The sequence below is a fragment of the Alosa pseudoharengus genome, unplaced genomic scaffold, assembly GCF_046254945.1.
Source record: "Alosa pseudoharengus isolate Yale_2024_CS ecotype anadromous, Long Island Sound unplaced genomic scaffold, YU_APseudo_1.1 YU_APseudo_1.1_scf_8, whole genome shotgun sequence".
Classification (NCBI taxonomy): Eukaryota; Metazoa; Chordata; class Actinopteri; order Clupeiformes; family Clupeidae; genus Alosa; species Alosa pseudoharengus.
Genome location: NW_027468870.1, coordinates 40,916,440 through 40,934,062, shown reverse-complemented (window position 1 = coordinate 40,934,062; position 17,623 = coordinate 40,916,440). Strand labels below are relative to the sequence as shown.

Genomic DNA, 17,623 nt, shown 5'->3' with positions numbered 1-17,623 from the left:
TTTGGAATTTTACTAGCCAGTTACAATACCAATTATTAGGCTATTAGGCTATATTGTAGGCTATCTGAACAATAACAATTCAAATTATCTGTTTTTATGAAAATCATCAAACAGAAAATCATCTGAAAGTTTAAAGCTATTGAGCTACCAGTAATTATTATGTTACTGCCATAAAAATTGGCATGCTGTATTTTCTTATATAAAGGAACAATTTGAAGGGTTAAGAGCATGACAATTGGAGACTTTAAAAATAAGGACCACCCTAGTGTAAACATGAAATGCCATCAGTCATTGATGATGATTCCGTGATAGTTTCGGTTATCTCCCGTGGAGCACATTAAATTGTTCAGGCTACCTATATAACGAACATCACAGGATCAGAGGATCTACCACAAGATCAGAGGATCCACTTAGTCAGGCGACAAACGGGAGCATGTTCAGTGAGGATAATACCATTTCCTTTCTCATCGATAAGAGACCCTGCATTCCATGCGTTTTGGCTGCTGAAGTTGGTATGGGCAGGAAATAGTTATATTTTGTTAAGAAACAAATAATTTGACCCATGCCACAAGTCATTACAAGTCAAAGGGGCAAAGTCCCAGTCAAGTCTCGAATCAATAGCATGGAAGTCAAAAGTCATCAAAATCGGGACTCGAGTCCACACCTCTGATCTGTGACCATGTATACCTCTCAACTGTCCTGTTTGCTGCTGCAGGCAAGCGACGTGTTGTAGTCCACTTCATTTTTGCTGTAGCATTTTGATAACAACATCTTCATTTTTACGAGACAAGACAACAGTTTGTGACAAAATATTGAATAGTAAATACATTTTAACTCTCATCTAGATTTTCAATGGCCGTTGTTTCACTTAGACCTTATTTTCCGTTTAACACATTTTATTGATTTTTGCAAATAAAACGACAATTCTGAACAAGTTGTTTAAATCTTGGTTGTACAAAAGTATAGTATAAGTGGTATCACTTAGACCTTATTTGAACCGTATTTGCAAAACCTCAATTCATTTTCCCATAGAGATTTTTCTTACAAACCAGGAAGTGACTAAATGCTAACGCTAAAAACAAGCTTCTTAGTGGCTACCACACTCTATTGTTAATCATACTAGATGTGTGTTGTAGAGATCAATAAAAACTTTTTAAGCCTAGATTTTAACATGTGTGTGATTGTGTGAAAGTTCCATTGCAAATGCATTTAAGCCCCATTCTGTGTGAGATTTGATTTTTTTGCCATGTAATCTCATGTTATTCCTTCTTAGTTTAAGAACTGATATTTCGGGCTATTCTGTGGCGGACTCTGTGAGAAAAGGGGTCCTTCCCTTTCTGCGTTGTGCTGCACTGTTCTTCAACTGTCTGACAGGAGTGCCCCCCCCTGAGGATCTTTTGGATAAAGCAGGTAACGCTCAGAAGTGTGACTAGTAATGGAATGTGAGAGCTCAGTCTGACCCCAGCAGTTTATTGCACCCCTAAAACTCTGTTTGTCAAAAGTACACACTTTCATGAAGAAAAATCCCCTTATGGTCTTAAAATGCCAGTAATGACCAACACGAGCAGTGTTACTGTATATCACGGTCACAAGTTTCACTGCCCTTAACTCTAATGTTGTGCTTTTGTTTATGTGAAGCACTTTGGTGCAATGCTGTTGCTTTTACATGTGCTATAAAAATACATTGACTTGACTTAACAAGGAGCACCTACAGTGGGCATCGCTTTCAAATGGCCACTTCAGTCGTGCATTACGAGGCGTGAAGCTATGTGAAGCTTTAGTACCACTTTCAGCCACTGTGCGTCGCTCTGCCACTGTACATCGCTCTGCCTGCCGCCCCTTCTGAAAAAGCTCGATTTACCTCGATTTAGGCTACTTGGGTATGGCTTAAGGCTTGACTACACGGTGGTAACGGAAATCGAAATTTGCTGTCTACATTATTGTCAGTGTTGGGTTAACGCAACTATGCAAATCAAAACAGTGGTGTGATAATTGAGCCAGTAGAGAAATAACTGTGCGACGTTTTTAACAGGCTACGCTATAGAGGCTTAGACAACTATGACCCACGTTTTGGTTTCGTAAATTAATTTGCCCTACTTCTTGACTGCAATGTAGTCAATTGACTGCTTGACATGTCATTTTTATTTTTCTGTACAATAAACAAATACATCTGCTTTATGCCGCAGAATTACATTCATATTTGGAACTTACATAGTCCAATGCATCGTTACACTACGTTAGTGTTTCCCAAAACCATAGTAGCAACGAACGTTCGCAACCACTATCGTAAAGTTGTGTAGTTACAACTACACCTCTCGACCTGTGGTAGAATGCTAGTAGAAGCATAGTTCCAGGGATCTTCATGTCAAAGACAACAATTGTTAATTAGGCAATTAATATGGAGACGCCAGTTATTTGTTTGCAAATTAATAATTATAAATATATTTAGGTTTCTAATTGATATTTACACTTCTAACCACCATACATCCATATTTTAAAATGCCCAAGGCAGACAATACATAAATTAAAAGTCAATTTGCAGCCATGTGCACGTAAGTAAAAGTCACACACCTGCAGATAATAATAAGGTGGTGCGCACTTTTTGACGAATCAGCTGAGAATATGTAGCCTTTGATTTTCATGGGGGGGGGGGGGGGTCCTTGTTAGTTTACGCAAACCAAGCCAAGAAGGCTGATTCTGAGTTTGATAATATGATCTGCACAAAAGATAAACTTAGGTAAACAACAATGTCAATATTGTTGTCAAAATCTTAACCCAGATTCGAACTCTTGGACAGGGGACTGGTAACTGCTGTGCAACGGCGGCTGTCATCTGTCGGCCTTAACGCAATGCGCCACAGAAGTATGTGCAGGTGCCCGTTCACGTGCTACTAAACGTCATTAACCACCTTAGTCCAGACTACTGAAGTTTGGAAACTATCATGGTCCAAACTTACAGTACTATGTAAGTACGACAGTTTTGTGAAACAGTCGTAATTTACATGTTGGTTAGTTGAACGATGCATCCTGTTAATAAAAAGCTAACCTCCGTAGTTGTACGGGAAACGCACCCCAGATCAGCTTGTAGGCCATTAGCAATCTGTTTATTTTATTTTATGAAGCCTACACAGTAGATCACATGCCACATTCTCACTTTCAATAGACAGATGCAATAGCCATTGGTCAAGTATTGAGTATAAAGCAATTAAGATAGTAGGCCTACCCTATACAAAAAGTACTTCATACTATCATAAAAATTAGTTAAAACGAATAGCATTTTGCAACTTGACAAAACACTGGATTAAATATCATAGGCACAGGAGAAAACTTGTATCCATTGGCCCGTGGGGAGATCACATGCCAGTTGCCTCTCCCTTCAGTGCTATGACTCGTTTGGCTGTGAGCTTGTTTCGCCAAAAAAAAACTATTGCAGATATCAATGCGTCTTTGTTCATGGGTTTGGCCTCACAACAGAGGCTTAGACAACTATGACCCACGTTTTGGTTTCGTAATTTGCCCTACTTATTGACTGCAATGTAGTCAATTGACTGCTTGACAGGTTATTTTTATTTTTCTGTATAATAAACAAATACATCTGCTTTATGCCGCAGAATTACGCACTTGGCCAGCCTATAGAACGGGCACATTTTGGAGAGAATAGAGAATGTATGCACGCAAGAATCTGTAGGCTATTTGTGGCTGTTACCAGCAAACAATGTTTAATGCATTAACTCAAGACGTCAAACATTTTCTAAACAATACAAACAGAAAGGATGCAGCAGGCAGCAAATGTAGAAGAGTCATTTCCAGTGGAAGAACAAAATGCTGAATGAAGCCCAAAGATATGAAGGCATATCTGGCAAGTTATTTTTTGAAGACGTAAATGGTTGGGCTATAGGCCTAGTTTGCAAGAAGGAGACATAAAGCGTGAGCATGCCACACTATCCACAACTATCCACAACCAGTAGGAGGATTACTGTTAGCGCAGGATTTATATAAAATTCTTCAACAGAAGGCCTGCCGCGAATGCAGGCTTGCCCAAAAAAAGGCCACCGTGGTAAAGTTGGTTTTATATTGGACGTTGGATATTCGACACATTCGAAAAATCTATTTAGCACTGACTATGATGGTTTGTGTCAAACCAACTTTAATGTGTTTAAACAAGGTCTGCCTATATTACACAAAGCTGCTTTTGTCCAAAAATCCATGTTTTGATTTTATGAATTTTTTATGCTGATAAAAGATTTCAATCTATTATGCGGCTTCACCTTTTGACTTACCCATACTGAAACACATCTCCTGAACTCGGCTTACTGCCCTTTCTAGGCCCTTTTTCCCTAAAACCTGCTCTTTGATTTTATACAAATTTTAATGTTAAATGTTTCAAATCTGGCCCCAGCAGTGGCACCTGCACCGTACGCCGGCGACACGGGTTCGATTCCCGCCCCGTGGTGCTTTCCGGATCCCACCCCGACTCTCTCTCCCACTCACTTCCTGTCAATCTCCACTATCCTATCTAATTAAAGGCATAAAAAGCCCAAAATATATATAAAAAAAAAAAAAAAATGTTTCAAATCTATTATGCAGCTTGCCTTTTTGACCTACCCATGTCAAAACACATCTGGTGAACTTGTATTACTGCTCTATATAGTACTCAAAGCTTCATTTTCCCCCTAAACCCATTCTTTGATTTTATAAATATTTTCTAATGTAAAAAAATGCTTTAAATGCTTTAAATGTATTATGCGGCTTGACCTTTTGAACTACCCATGTCAAAACACATCTGTTGCACTCAGCTAACTGCCCTACATAGTACACAAAGCTTCTGTTTTTCAAAAACTCATTCTTTGATTTTACATTAATTTTTTACTATTAAAAATGCTATAAATCTATTATGCGACTTCACCTTTCGATTTTTGGTTTTTGGAAAAAATAAGCTTTGTGTACTATGAATAGAAGGGCAGTTAGCTGAGTGCAAGATACGTGATTTAACATGGCTAGGTCGAAAGGGGAAGTCGTATAATAGATTTATAGAATTTTTGAATAATAAAAAATTAATATAAAATCAAAGAGTAAGTTTTTGAAAAAAATAAGCTTTGTGTTTTATGTAGGGCATTTAGCTGAGTGCAGCAGATGTGTTTTGAGCAGTGTTGTGCCAGTTCACAGCTTTTCTGAACTAGTTCAAGTTCAGTTCATACATGCTCAAAGTGAACAGTTCACGTTCAAAGTTCACATTTTTAATTCTGAACTTGTTCAAAGTTCAGTTCATTTTACTTTTTTCGTGAGATATTCAAATAAATACTTTTTCTCACTACGAGCTAGAAATCACTATACGTTCTTTGAAGCTGCTCATTGTAGACATTTGCTCATGACACTGCAATTGTGGGTTTCTTACCAGGTGATGAAACTTGCAGCAGTACAGACAAGGTAGACCAGTCTCCGTGCCATCACTTCCACTAGCCATTTTTAAAAAAAAATCGCAGCGCTTTCTCTCACTCTCGTCATTGGTCTGTCTCTCTCTCTCTCTCGCTCCTCCAGCCCTCCGCACTCTCGTCGTTGCCTGCTACGCGGCGTTGCTATGCCTACCCCGCTCTGCTGCAATTCATCACGGGTAACGTTGTGCGGAAGCCAGTATGCTATTCAACTATTCTCAGCCGGACACTACGTTGCCCGCAATGCATTGCGCACACAATGTCAAAACCATTTCTGTCTGGTGATACATGATTTAAGCGGCACCAGCGAGAATACAGGAGGGAGGAACTTTCTCTCGTTACGTTTCAAAAGAGAAAACATGTCACTCAGTTTTCAATGGAAAACAAATTCCAACGTTCATTTACAGTGATGTCTGCCGTTCATGACACATAATGTGAACTAATTCACGTTCAAGTTCTTTATTAAAACATGTGTTGCGTTCAGTTCAACGTTCACGAAAAAATGAGCGTGTTCAATGAACGTGTTCTTTTGAACTCGTTCACGCACAACACTGGTTTTGAGATGGGTGGGTGAAAAGGGGAAGGCACATAATACATTTATAGCATTTTTACAGTAAAAAAATTATATAAAATCAAAGAGTTTTTGGAAAAAATAAGCTTTGTGTACTATAAAGGGCAGTTAGCTGAGTGTAACAGATGTGTTTTAACATGGGTAGGTTGAAAGTGGAAGTCGCATAATAGATTTATAGCATTTTTGAATAGTAAAATATTAATATAAAATCAAAGAGTGAGTTTTTGGAAGAAAGAAGCTTTGTGTACTATGAAGGGAAATTAGCTGAGTACAACAGATGTGTTTTGACATGGGTAGGTCAAAACGTCAAGCCGCATAATAGATTTAAAGCATTTTTTTTACATTAAACATATTTATAAAATCAAAGAATGGGTTTTTGGGAAAAAGAAGCTTTGTGTACTATATAGAGCAGTAATCCGAGTTCACCAGATGAGCTTTGACATGGGTAGGTCAAAAGGGCAAGCCGCATAATAGATTTGAAACATTTAACATTAAACATTTTATAAAATCAAAGAGTAGGTTTTAGGGGAAAATAAGCTTTGTGTACTAGAAAGGGCAGTAAGCCGAGTTCAGGAGATGTGTTTTAGTATGGGTAGATTGAAATCTTTTATCAGCATAAAAAATTCATGAAATCAAAACATGGGTTTTTGGACAAAAGAAGCTTTTGTAATATAGGCAGGCCTTGTTCAAACACATTAAAGTTGGTTTGACACAAACTCGACCCTCATAGTCAGTGCTAAATAGGTTTTTCGAATGTGTCGAATATCCAACGTCCAATATAAAACCAACTTTGCCACGGTAAAAAGGCCTGTGGTTTGCGCAGCCTACAGTAAGTAGGTCTTAGTGAGTTAGGAGTCCTCTAGACTTCTTTTCAGCTGTCTCAGAGGTGGAAAGTTGCGTTCGTTGGGGGCAGGACCGGATTAACAATTCAAAGACCCTTGGGAACAAATGTCTGATGCCCGCCCCCCAGCCAACGTGAATCGGGCGGTCAGTTAATAGGCCTATCGTGAAGATTTGTATTGCCATTTAAGGCACGAGCGCATCTGAGGCCAAGCCTCACCTAGTAGCCCGTTTGTTTACAACTAACATTACATTTAATTAAACTGCTTATAGGCTATGCCGAAATTGTTTCAACATTTTCAATATCAATGTCGGGTGAATTAGGAAATGCCTTATGGCTGAAAGCTGCTTGGGATCCCCCCTGTCAAGCAATAACCATACAAAAAGTTAAAAACAGATGACATGATGCGCGTCACTGACATAATGCGCAAATAATATAGCCTAGATATTCCAATATATTCAAATACATGTGTTTATTTTAGAGGGGATATTCGAATGTAATTTTTGAGCAATTTTGACAGCCCTAGTCCACTGTAGGCTACGCCAATCGTCTATTAACACCTTCCACCTAACCCCGGTGAGTGGGGGTCGCTATAATGCGTGTGAAATAGCACCATTGAGTAGCCTATGCGAAATAGCCTTAAAATCGTTCCGGTGTTGTGTGCCTTCTGGTTTCTCCACCTACTGGTTTCCTTGCGCGTGCATGCGCTGCAGCAGTTGTCAGACATTCACAAACAAGTTGTTTTAGGCGGTTTGAAGTCGCTTTTCATACGCCATGAGCGCTCGGCTACATTACAGCCACTCGGACAAAAGACATGTAAAAAATATATGTTTTGAAAACTAGCATTAAACTGGATTCGATCCCGCAAAAGCAACACACGTGTGACTCTCTCCATCCTGATTCCCTACTCTTTGAGCCAACTAATGTTACGCGAATCAATTAACTATTGTAGGCTACCATTAATTAATAACGTAGGCAACACCCAGGTAAGATGTTGTCCAGGCTATCTGAAACAAGGGGTTACCTCTCATCTACAACAACTGGTTACCTTGGGCTGCTACAGTCGTCAGTGCACTGTGCACAGTAGGCCTATGCTACTCTTTGTGGTTGATCAACTAAAAATAAATGATGTATTTGGTGATGACGTTATTGTAGGCCTAGTAGACCTAAATTCTGAGAAATTAAATGGTACGAGAAACTATCTACATAGCGCACCAGACCGCGATGTCTTCAAGGGTTGAATGAAGGGAGTTTGCAAAAATTAGTGTATTTTTCAAGTCAATAAACATTCTTAATTTTCGAATGTCTTTGTCAGGGAACATCTGACTTTTAAAAACCATAGGCCTGGTAGTCGCTCAGACAAGGAGTTATAAGATAAAGGCAATACCATTTGCGTCACCTAATGCAGTTCAGTGAATTAGCAAGATACCATCAGAAGGCTCTCTCCCCTGCGCATAAAGCTGTCTGCGTGTTGTAGGCTAGATTTGCGTGAGTTCTTTCTATCTGCTTTACTTTTGTGAGTTGCGACCACCTAGGCTATGTTATAGACGTTCTATGAGGTACCAGTGTTTAGCTGTTTCACAAAACAATAAGCTTTGTCAGACTACTTTTAAAATGATATTCAGGGCTATATACATTTTAAACATTCGGGGCTGAAGACCCGACAAAGCCTTGCGTTAATTCTTCAGGTGGGAAGTGTCAGGAATTTTCATACGAGAGACGCTCTCATTGGTGGTTAGTATATGAAGTAGGGAATTGACAGCAACATATCCAATCACATTATGAGAGATGCTGAATTTAACATAAACTGCGATGTTTGATTTTAAATTAATGTAAATTTAGCCGGGACTGTAAGCTGGCACACGTGGGTAAACTTGTGACCATCAAAAATAGTTTATCGCCTGTAACTCCGTGATAACAGGACGTAACAGGAAGGCATTTGGCTGAGCAACGGAGGTTAATATGCTCTATATTTTGACCAAATGATGTCTGTCTATCATCGTTGCACTCGGAGAAAACCAGAATGTTTAATTTGTCCTGCATTTCTTCTACGGCTGCAAACGGGATTCACTCGCCGTTAACCAAATATTTCTTTATTAGGGCAAGGCAGGCATATTTCTGGCTATTAAATTATTTCTAAACCAGTCTGTAGTGAAGTCTGTGTAGGGTTTTCCAGCTCCATTTCTTTTTACGAGACACCCTGCTCACTTGAGACCTCTGCCGGTTGTTGCAGCGTCGTTGCAGCGTCACTGGAAAAAATACAAATTAATGTCGCGTGATGCCGCGTGATCCCGCGCGCGGACCGCGAGGGAAGCTGGCCAAGTCGAAGCACTGCCCACTGTACAGACTGTAATATGCATGTCAAAAGTACTCAAAGTATGTTCTAATTATGTTGCTTATTGATGACTATGCTACTTAAACATGAAATATGTAGCATACAGTAAATGTGGTTGTGGCTACCTTACTACTGAATGTTGTAAGTAATGTTGTTTGTTGCTGTTTGTAGTTACTTCAGAGGTCCAAGCAGAGGCACTGTGCTGTTATCTTGCTCTTCCCTCCAACTTGTTTCAACTGTTTCACAACCACTCAGACATGGTTGACCCCCTGATACAGAGGTACACTAAACAGATATATCCATACACAACATTTACCCCAGATTGTTATTTTAAACCACATACATATGATGTTTATGAAGCATGCCATCCTGAATTTGGTTTATTTTTATTTTTGTCTTAGATGGTGTGGGAACCCCGCCATTTTCAAAGCATTAAATGGTCAATTGCTAGCCATCAGGTAAGTTTCCCCTTTCCTGTGATTGAATGATCAGTGTTCCAAAAATAATGCAACCTTAATAACAACTTGAAAAATGGTCATGGTACCAGGTATCCAAGGAAACGCAATCGACTAATCAATCTTCCAGAGGATTACAGTGTACTGCTCAACCAGGCCAGCCACTTTAAGTAAGTATATATACATATGCTGGTGTTGACCTACAGTTGTTTAATTTATGATTTAGCAGAACTTAATAGTCCAGCCACCTTTCATAGTGCTCCATCTGACATTCACAAGTTGTAATCCGTAGCATACACTTGATGACACTTGACTCGTAGCGTCCTGCATCAGGAGTGAATCTTTTGTAAATTGCTTTACAATTACCATCGGGCCCTAGCCTGGAAAATCCAGACCCTGGTAATCTAGAAAGATTAAGGCTCTTGCCACGAATAATGTAATGGCCCAACTCGAGGGGCGGCACCAAGCATGCATTTGAAAATCTCACTGCACGCAATTGGATAACACTAAACCAATGTTTACTCTGACTGATTCCGGACTTCAACGCTATTGGATAACACGATGACCAATGTTTACTGACTGATTCCGAACTTCCAACGTTGCAGCGCTGTCGTCATCTGTTTAGCTTGCCTCTGGCCTGCCTATATCATACACCGATGTGATTGGTAAATCTGCCAAAACAGACTGTTTTATCCCCCAGCCTAATTATAGGGTTGTAACTGGGATTCTGAAATCTGAGCATTTCTTGGACTGACCTAATTTGCATACCTTTTGTGTTAACATCACAGAACAAGGTAAAATGCTCTGTTCATCCATTCTATCACCCCTGTAAGAGTCATGGGGATTCCTGAGAGGGTGGAGGGATCTAACCCTTTGTTGATTTTATGACCAACCTTTTCAAAGATGTTTTTGGGAAAGATTTATTTCCAACCCCCCTCGTTCTTGCCTGTGCCTACCAACTTGGGCCGCTAGCTTAATCAGAAGCAAGCGGTAATCAATGCTCAAGAGTTTCAACTCAACATCCAAGTGTCGTTTGAGAATGTGGAGCTGCATTTTGACACACCCAGGAAGGCGATGAACTTCTACCGTGAGCATTGGGACTCCAACGAGCGTGATCTGCTGGTGATCTGTCGCTCTTAAATGTAGATTCTAAGATTCTAGCTAAAGTGCTGACCTGTCGCTTGGAGGATTTACTTCAAAAAAATTATATCTGAGGATCAAACAGAGTTAATTTAAGGGTGACACTCATTTTCAAAAATCCACCGCCTCATTGATATAGCATATTAAAATATACAGATAATTTGCCTGAAGCAGTCATTTCTCTAAATGCAGAGAAAGCATTTGATCAAGTGGAGTGGCAGTATTTATTTGCAGCTTTGGGAAAATGTGGCTATGGTATTAATTTTATTTCATGGATTAAGCTCTTATATAAGGCTTCCCAAACATGCGTCCAAACCAATGATTTGTGGTCAGCTTTTTTCCCCTTAACTAGGGGCACAAGACAGGGTTGCCCACTTTCCTCACTTCAATTTTGCCATTGCGATCGAGCCACTAGCCATACTACCCTACAAAAGCAAAAGACCTTAACTTGCCAGAGTGTGAAACTGAGAAAAATTACTAGCGTGTCTTTGTTGTCTAGCCAAATGTATTATAGGTAGGACACTGGAAATCTGGCTATTACATGTTTTAATGAAGATAAGTATTTACATAAAAAAACAATGAAAAACTTTTACTTGAGATGGCAACCTATCATTACCTATTTTGAGAAATTAAAAGAACTGGAGTCCGAACCCATATGATATACCTTACATTTGCACTCTTTTTTGAGAATGTGTGGTACTATTATTATGGCATTTCACATATGATATCCCCCCTCCCCAATATGTTTATATATTTATATTTTATTTTATTATTTGCAATGTTGTAATGCCTAATGTAAGGTCTAGGCATTTTGATGAATGATGTTTATAATGGATGTTTAAAGAAAAAGGCTGGAAAAGAAAATGAAAATTGTAATTTTTTAATGATACACATTTTATTCTTTGTATTTCCTGTGGAATTTCCATCAATAAACAGATTTATGAAAAAAATAACGATTTTACATAGTTCATCAGAATCCTGGGATATGCCCACTTGACAACAAGAGAAAGGGAACTAACAACTGGCCTTTGGCCATAGCATCCATCCATTTAGAAGTAGTAACGTGAGTTTGTCCTGTACGTTGATAATTTGCGGAAAGAAGTGTTTCCCACTGAATTTAATTCTATTTGTGGTGTTAGGTTTGTAGAATTAACTTGAATGCAACAGTTTTTAACAAATTAGCACAGCGTGGTTATCATGCAGATTTAAGCACAATTTAGCCAGTCGACTTTTATGGCAACAGTTTTGATGTGTGCCAGTGCGATTGTGTGCCATGTATTTACTCTGCCACTAGCTGATAAACTACTTGGTAATATTGGACTCCATTTAACCTTAATAGCCAATGCTGTTCTCTTCTCGACTTGTGTCTCGTGCTGCCTTCCACCACAAGCCATTGTTTTTCAAATCAATGTTTTCAATATTTATGGAAAGTGCAAAGCATAAAGTTTTGTTCCCTGTATTTATTTCTGTATTCCTTTGCCCCTGAGGTGCCCTGTGTCATCAGATGATGACCGAAAGCATCCTACCCTGTGTCTCTTCTGTGGCGATATGCTGTGCTCTCAGAGTACCTGCTGTCAGAAGCAGCTGGATGGGGAATATGTGGGTGCCTGCACAGCTCATGCTGCTATCTGTGGGGCCGGAGTGGGATTATTCCTTAGGTGAGTAATAATATAATAATAATAATAATAATAATAATAATAATCTTTATTTATATAGCACTTTTCAAAACAAAGTTACAAAGTGCTGTACAATAAGAACATTGTCATTGACACAGACTAACAAAGACAATAGATGCCGGACGGAGCGGCGTAGTAGCCAGCGTACCCGTGACACCAAGACATACATTTAAGAAATAACAAGACATACAACAAACAAATTAATAAATAAAATAGATACAAATTAAAAATAAAATTAGTCCAATTTCCAACCGGCTGAAAATGTCCAAGGGCAAAGATGACCCGCGTGAAAACTGCGCACAGCTGTGTCTTCACGATGCAACACCAACAAAGTTCTTTATAACTGACCAACCCGGAGAATTCACTGGCAGTCTGGAGAGCACTGGAAGGACACAGTCCTGGTCCTAGACAGTGACCGTTTGTTGTTTGTTGTTTCATGGTTGACACGGTCATGAGTTTCTTAGCACTCAATCCAGACTCCAGGCACCGGTAGATGCTAGCATGGCAGCTCGCATGTCAGCCGCAGCTCGGTGGTCGTGGCAGCTGCAGATCTCTTGCAGATTGAGGCACCCTTGCTGAGCAATCCCTCCGTCCAGACATTGGATGTGCAGCGTCACGGATGGATGAGGGACTTCAGAGACATAAGGCAGGCTAGCCAAGGCGCTCATCAGCCCAATGGAAGCTAACTTTAACTTGACGTTGATGGTGTCAGCCGAGTTTGTTCATCAGAAAAAAGGACTAAGAATAACACAAAAACGATCGAAAATAACATAAATAAAGAGTGATTACATTTAACTAGAAAAATAAATACAAAAAATTAACAGAACATTACATAAAATTACGAACATTACATAAATACAAACAAAAACATGATGCCAGACAGAGCGGCGTGTCTCGCCAGCGTCCCCGTAACCTAGCAACCTAGTAGTAGGGTCAGTGTAGTTCATGTGACCTCTAAGCAAAGACTGATGATGGTGCTGATCTTTCCTGTCTTTTTTTTTTAAATTCCTTTCAACAGAGTGAGAGAATGTGAGATTGTTCTTATGGCCAGTAAAACACGCGGAAGCACATATCCAGCCCCATATCTTGATGATTATGGAGAGACAGATCCCCAGCTTGGGTAAGACCGTATCTTTGAGTTATTGTTACACCCACTAACGTAATATTCCTGTAGCACACTGTTATGCACTGCTTCATGTAACCTTCAGGGCTTCAGGATGGAAATCAAGGAAATCACTGGCTTCAATATTTCTTGATGAGGAGAGAGCAGGGAAGTTCTGTTAATTTCAGGAAATAGACAGAGCTATTTTTTTCATTCATTCAACCTTTATTTATTCTCAGAGGTTCATTGAGGGTAGTCAAATAGTAGACAATACAACAAAATAAAATAAACATTAAGATACATAAACTTGTAGAGGGGGAAGGGAAATAATAATTATTATTAATAATAATAATAATAATAATAATAATTAGGGCTGGGACGGTATGGATGTTTTCTTACCGCGGTTGGTAAGCAAGAAATGACTGTGGTATACCACTTTATGTTTATGTATAATGTGATTATTTCTGAGATTCTGATACGTTTTCAACTCGGAATTGTGCATATGTCATGGCTGAAAACGTATCAGAAGCATTCGCTGAGCACTTGCCATGCCATACAGTGACATAGTTGCACTGCAAAAAATGAATTCTAACCAAGTGTTATTGATCTTATATTAAGATTAAAAAATCTATTTGGTATTGTTTTTAGTATGAAAAGACTTACCTAGCGCCCTCTCAAAAGATCATTTTGACTTAATTTAAAGGAATTATCCGGAGTAAAATGCACTTTAGATCGATTTACGGATGATTGGGGGTGCATACGTTGAGTTGACATCAAAATCATGTCATTCGGATGTGTTTTGAGAAAGTTCGATTGTACCGTTTTTAGGATGCACAGTATTCTGGATCCATGAAATAACTGGCCTTAAAAAATAAAAATCTGCCTGTCTCTATGGGAATTTAACATAGGGGTGGGAATACTTATGACCCCTGTATTTTAAGGAAGAACATTTATTTATTTATGATACATTATTCATTCACTAAGAAAATTGGTGTCCTTAAAGGTTAGATATTTCCTCATTTTTCACTTAAGGCATTAAGATCAATTTCCAAAAGATGATTTTATATTCCTCTTTTCAGTCAACTTTAGCATGGGTGCCAATACTTTTGGCCATCACTGTAGCTATCACCAGAGTGATAGACTGTCCAGGGCCTTGAGTGAAGAAGCAGCAGTATTTCTATAGATCACTTCGTAGTCGCTATACATAAAAACTGACATAAAAAGTGCTTCAACAATTTGTTTCCTACTACACATAGGGATGGCTGGATTTGTTTCTGTAGAAGAAACCCATTTTTGTCTCAGTTTCTTTACAAGGTTGGCTATTTGGTGATTAAATGTAAGTTTCTCATCCAGCCAGATGTCATAATATTTATATTCAATGTTCCATTTACATTGGTTATTTGCACACCTTGCTCTGGTAAATAGCATATACACAGTACTTAGTTTTATTTTCATTCAGTACTAATTTAAGATTAATGAGAGTTTCTTGAAGAACATTAAATGAAAGTTGTAGATTCTCAACGGCAAGTTGACTCAACAATCCCATACAAAATATTTATATTTAGGTCTTAGACTGAAATCATCAGTCATTGAAGCAGAATGGCCACCACAAATTTAGCATATTTGGCACCTAAACTATTGCATGTGTGGAATTCGTTATGTTTTTGTGATTTTGTTTGTATGTATAACATGTCATGATGTGTTTTCTAAGCTGATGAATAAGTTAAGACTGATGACATTTGTAGATAATAATGGTATACAGCTTTGGAGGTTAAGTTTACTTGTTTTTTTTTCCAGTCGTGGAAATCCTCTGCACTTGTGCCCTGAACGCTACAGGAAGCTACATTATCTGTGGTTGCAACACTGTATCCCAGAAGAGATTGCCCGGAGTCTGGAGGTGCTAAATGTGATGTTCGCCTTCGAGTGGCACACACTGTAAGAATCAGCCAAAGTGCGACAGAAGGGCTCAATGCTCCATCTTGTGAATATGATGTAAACCTTTTGAGAAAAGGGAGTGCATAAACAATTCAACTTTTTAAGTGAAAAAGGATGTTTGACTATGTATAATAGTGTCTAAACCCACACTTAATAATACTTATCCAAAATGACAAAATATATTGTAGTTTTGTCTAGTTTCGGTGTTAATTTAACAATAAAATTATAGCAATATACAGTCATTGTAGCCAGCATTCTACTACCCTCCTTTTCTGTTCATAAATGCTTGTTTGAAGGCATTTTAGGGGAAAATGCTATGAAAAAGTGATTTATATTTTTAAAAATACAAGCACTGTAGTGGTTGCAGTGACACAGCTGTTTATTGGACTATTGTCAAATATAAATTCTGCAATACAAGTTCTGGTTTATAAATTTTAAAGGAGAGGTTTCAGTCAGCCTGTCTCACTATAGTTAACTAGGTAAAGTCAAAAAAACATATTACCACTAGCTAATTGCACTGTGTTAAACCATACTGACAAGATTTAGAATGTGCATTTCTTAAAAGAAACACACCACATCAACACATGTTGCATACCTCTGTACAAAAAGTGCATATTCATTATCTATTGCCTGAATGTGTTACAACCATACAATCCTAATAAAATTATCTCAAGAAATCATTCCCTGTATCCTAATATGTCCTCTCGCAGTGTGAAATACAATTTTTTTAAAAATCCAGGATTAAGGCCTTCATGAAGCTTTGAAGCATGAATTGGTTTGTCCTTTACAACATCAGGAAGATCAGACCTTATCTGACACAAGACCCCACACAACGTCTTGTACAGGCAATGGTCATCTCCAAACTGGTCTGTTGAGATTCACTGTTAGATGTTCTGCCTGCTTGTGTAGTGAGATTGTTACAGTTGATTCAGAATGCTGCAGCATGCCTGGTCTTTAATCAGCCAAAGAGGACACATGTAACTGCTCTCCTAGTTAGTCTTCATTGGCTTCCTACAGTGGCCAGAATTAAATTTAAATCCCTCACCTTGGCCTATAGAACACTTACTCAGTCTACAGTCTTCTGAAGAGTGTCTGTTGTGTTGACCACTGATGTATCTGTTCAGCTAACACTTAATTAATTAAGTGTTTTTTATGAGTTATGGTTTGTATATTTATGGTATTGCTAATTTTCATTATTGATATTGCATTGACATCATGTTATTATTGCTTTTTTACTTAATGTAGTCTTATCAACTTTTTAAAACTGTTGACTGTTCATTTTTAACTATTATATTGTTTTATTTTGTGAGTGGCTTTTGACAAAAGTGTGTGGTGAATTCCATAACCATAACCAAATCTTGTTTAACATTCAAAAATGGACAGAATGTGTACTGGGCTTTTAATCAAGTCATGATACAAAATAACATATAGCAGCAAGCAGTGATGGTGAGCCCAAGCATCTGTGGTATTCATCGCTTTTCGCATTATTCATCCGGCGGCTGGAAAAAAAAACTCACAGAAGAAGAAGGTTGTTCTGGCAGAAGGTTTTTTTTTTTTTTTTGGGCAGTTTGCAAACAGTGCATTACCGCCATCTGCTGGACTGAGATGTGATACCAAGTAGCCTCGTTCTGGCTTACAATGGCCGCTGGATGAATAAGGCGAATTTCGACACATTTCAACGTATCAACAATCCCTTCAACATTTATCAACAACATCATGTACGCTAAATTTGACATGAATCGGATGAACAGAAAAGGATTAGTGCATTAAAAATTGATCATGTGTCATCAGTGTTATAGCCATTATTTCAGTTGCCAGATGGTGGCGCATGGCCAAATATGCATTGTGGGCACGTGAATATCATCATCACCAAAACTGTCAATTATCTGAAGTTTGAGCCCTGTCAAGCAGTGCATGGACAATTTATGACACATTTCCTGTGTGAGTGGCAAGATATTTATATTGCCTGCATCACCATTTTAGCTACAACGTATACAGAAATTTCACAATTTAGAATCAGTAACATCTTGACAGAATACAGTTAAGAACAAAATGATTCATATCCCTAGCAAATATTGATTTAATGTTGAATTTCTGTTGACCAATATGTTTGTTCTGACTGAAAATGACACTGCCA

The 17,623-nt window shown here is 38.5% G+C and overlaps 1 protein-coding gene across 1 annotated transcript in view; it reads left to right on the top strand.

Moving 5' to 3' along the window:
• Window positions 1-16,167, top strand: part of ubr1 (ubiquitin protein ligase E3 component n-recognin 1) — a 160,374-nt gene extending 144,207 nt beyond the window's left edge. The window contains exons 41-47 of the mRNA XM_076274769.1: window positions 1,274-1,410; window positions 9,350-9,458; window positions 9,580-9,636; window positions 9,726-9,803; window positions 12,261-12,431; window positions 13,468-13,569; window positions 15,349-16,167. Of these exons, the coding sequence (XP_076130884.1) occupies window positions 1,274-1,410; window positions 9,350-9,458; window positions 9,580-9,636; window positions 9,726-9,803; window positions 12,261-12,431; window positions 13,468-13,569; window positions 15,349-15,490 (796 nt within the window). The 3' untranslated portion in view covers window positions 15,491-16,167. The remainder of the gene's footprint in view (window positions 1-1,273; window positions 1,411-9,349; window positions 9,459-9,579; window positions 9,637-9,725; window positions 9,804-12,260; window positions 12,432-13,467; window positions 13,570-15,348) is intronic.
• The last annotated feature ends 1,456 nt before the right edge of the window (window positions 16,168-17,623 follow it).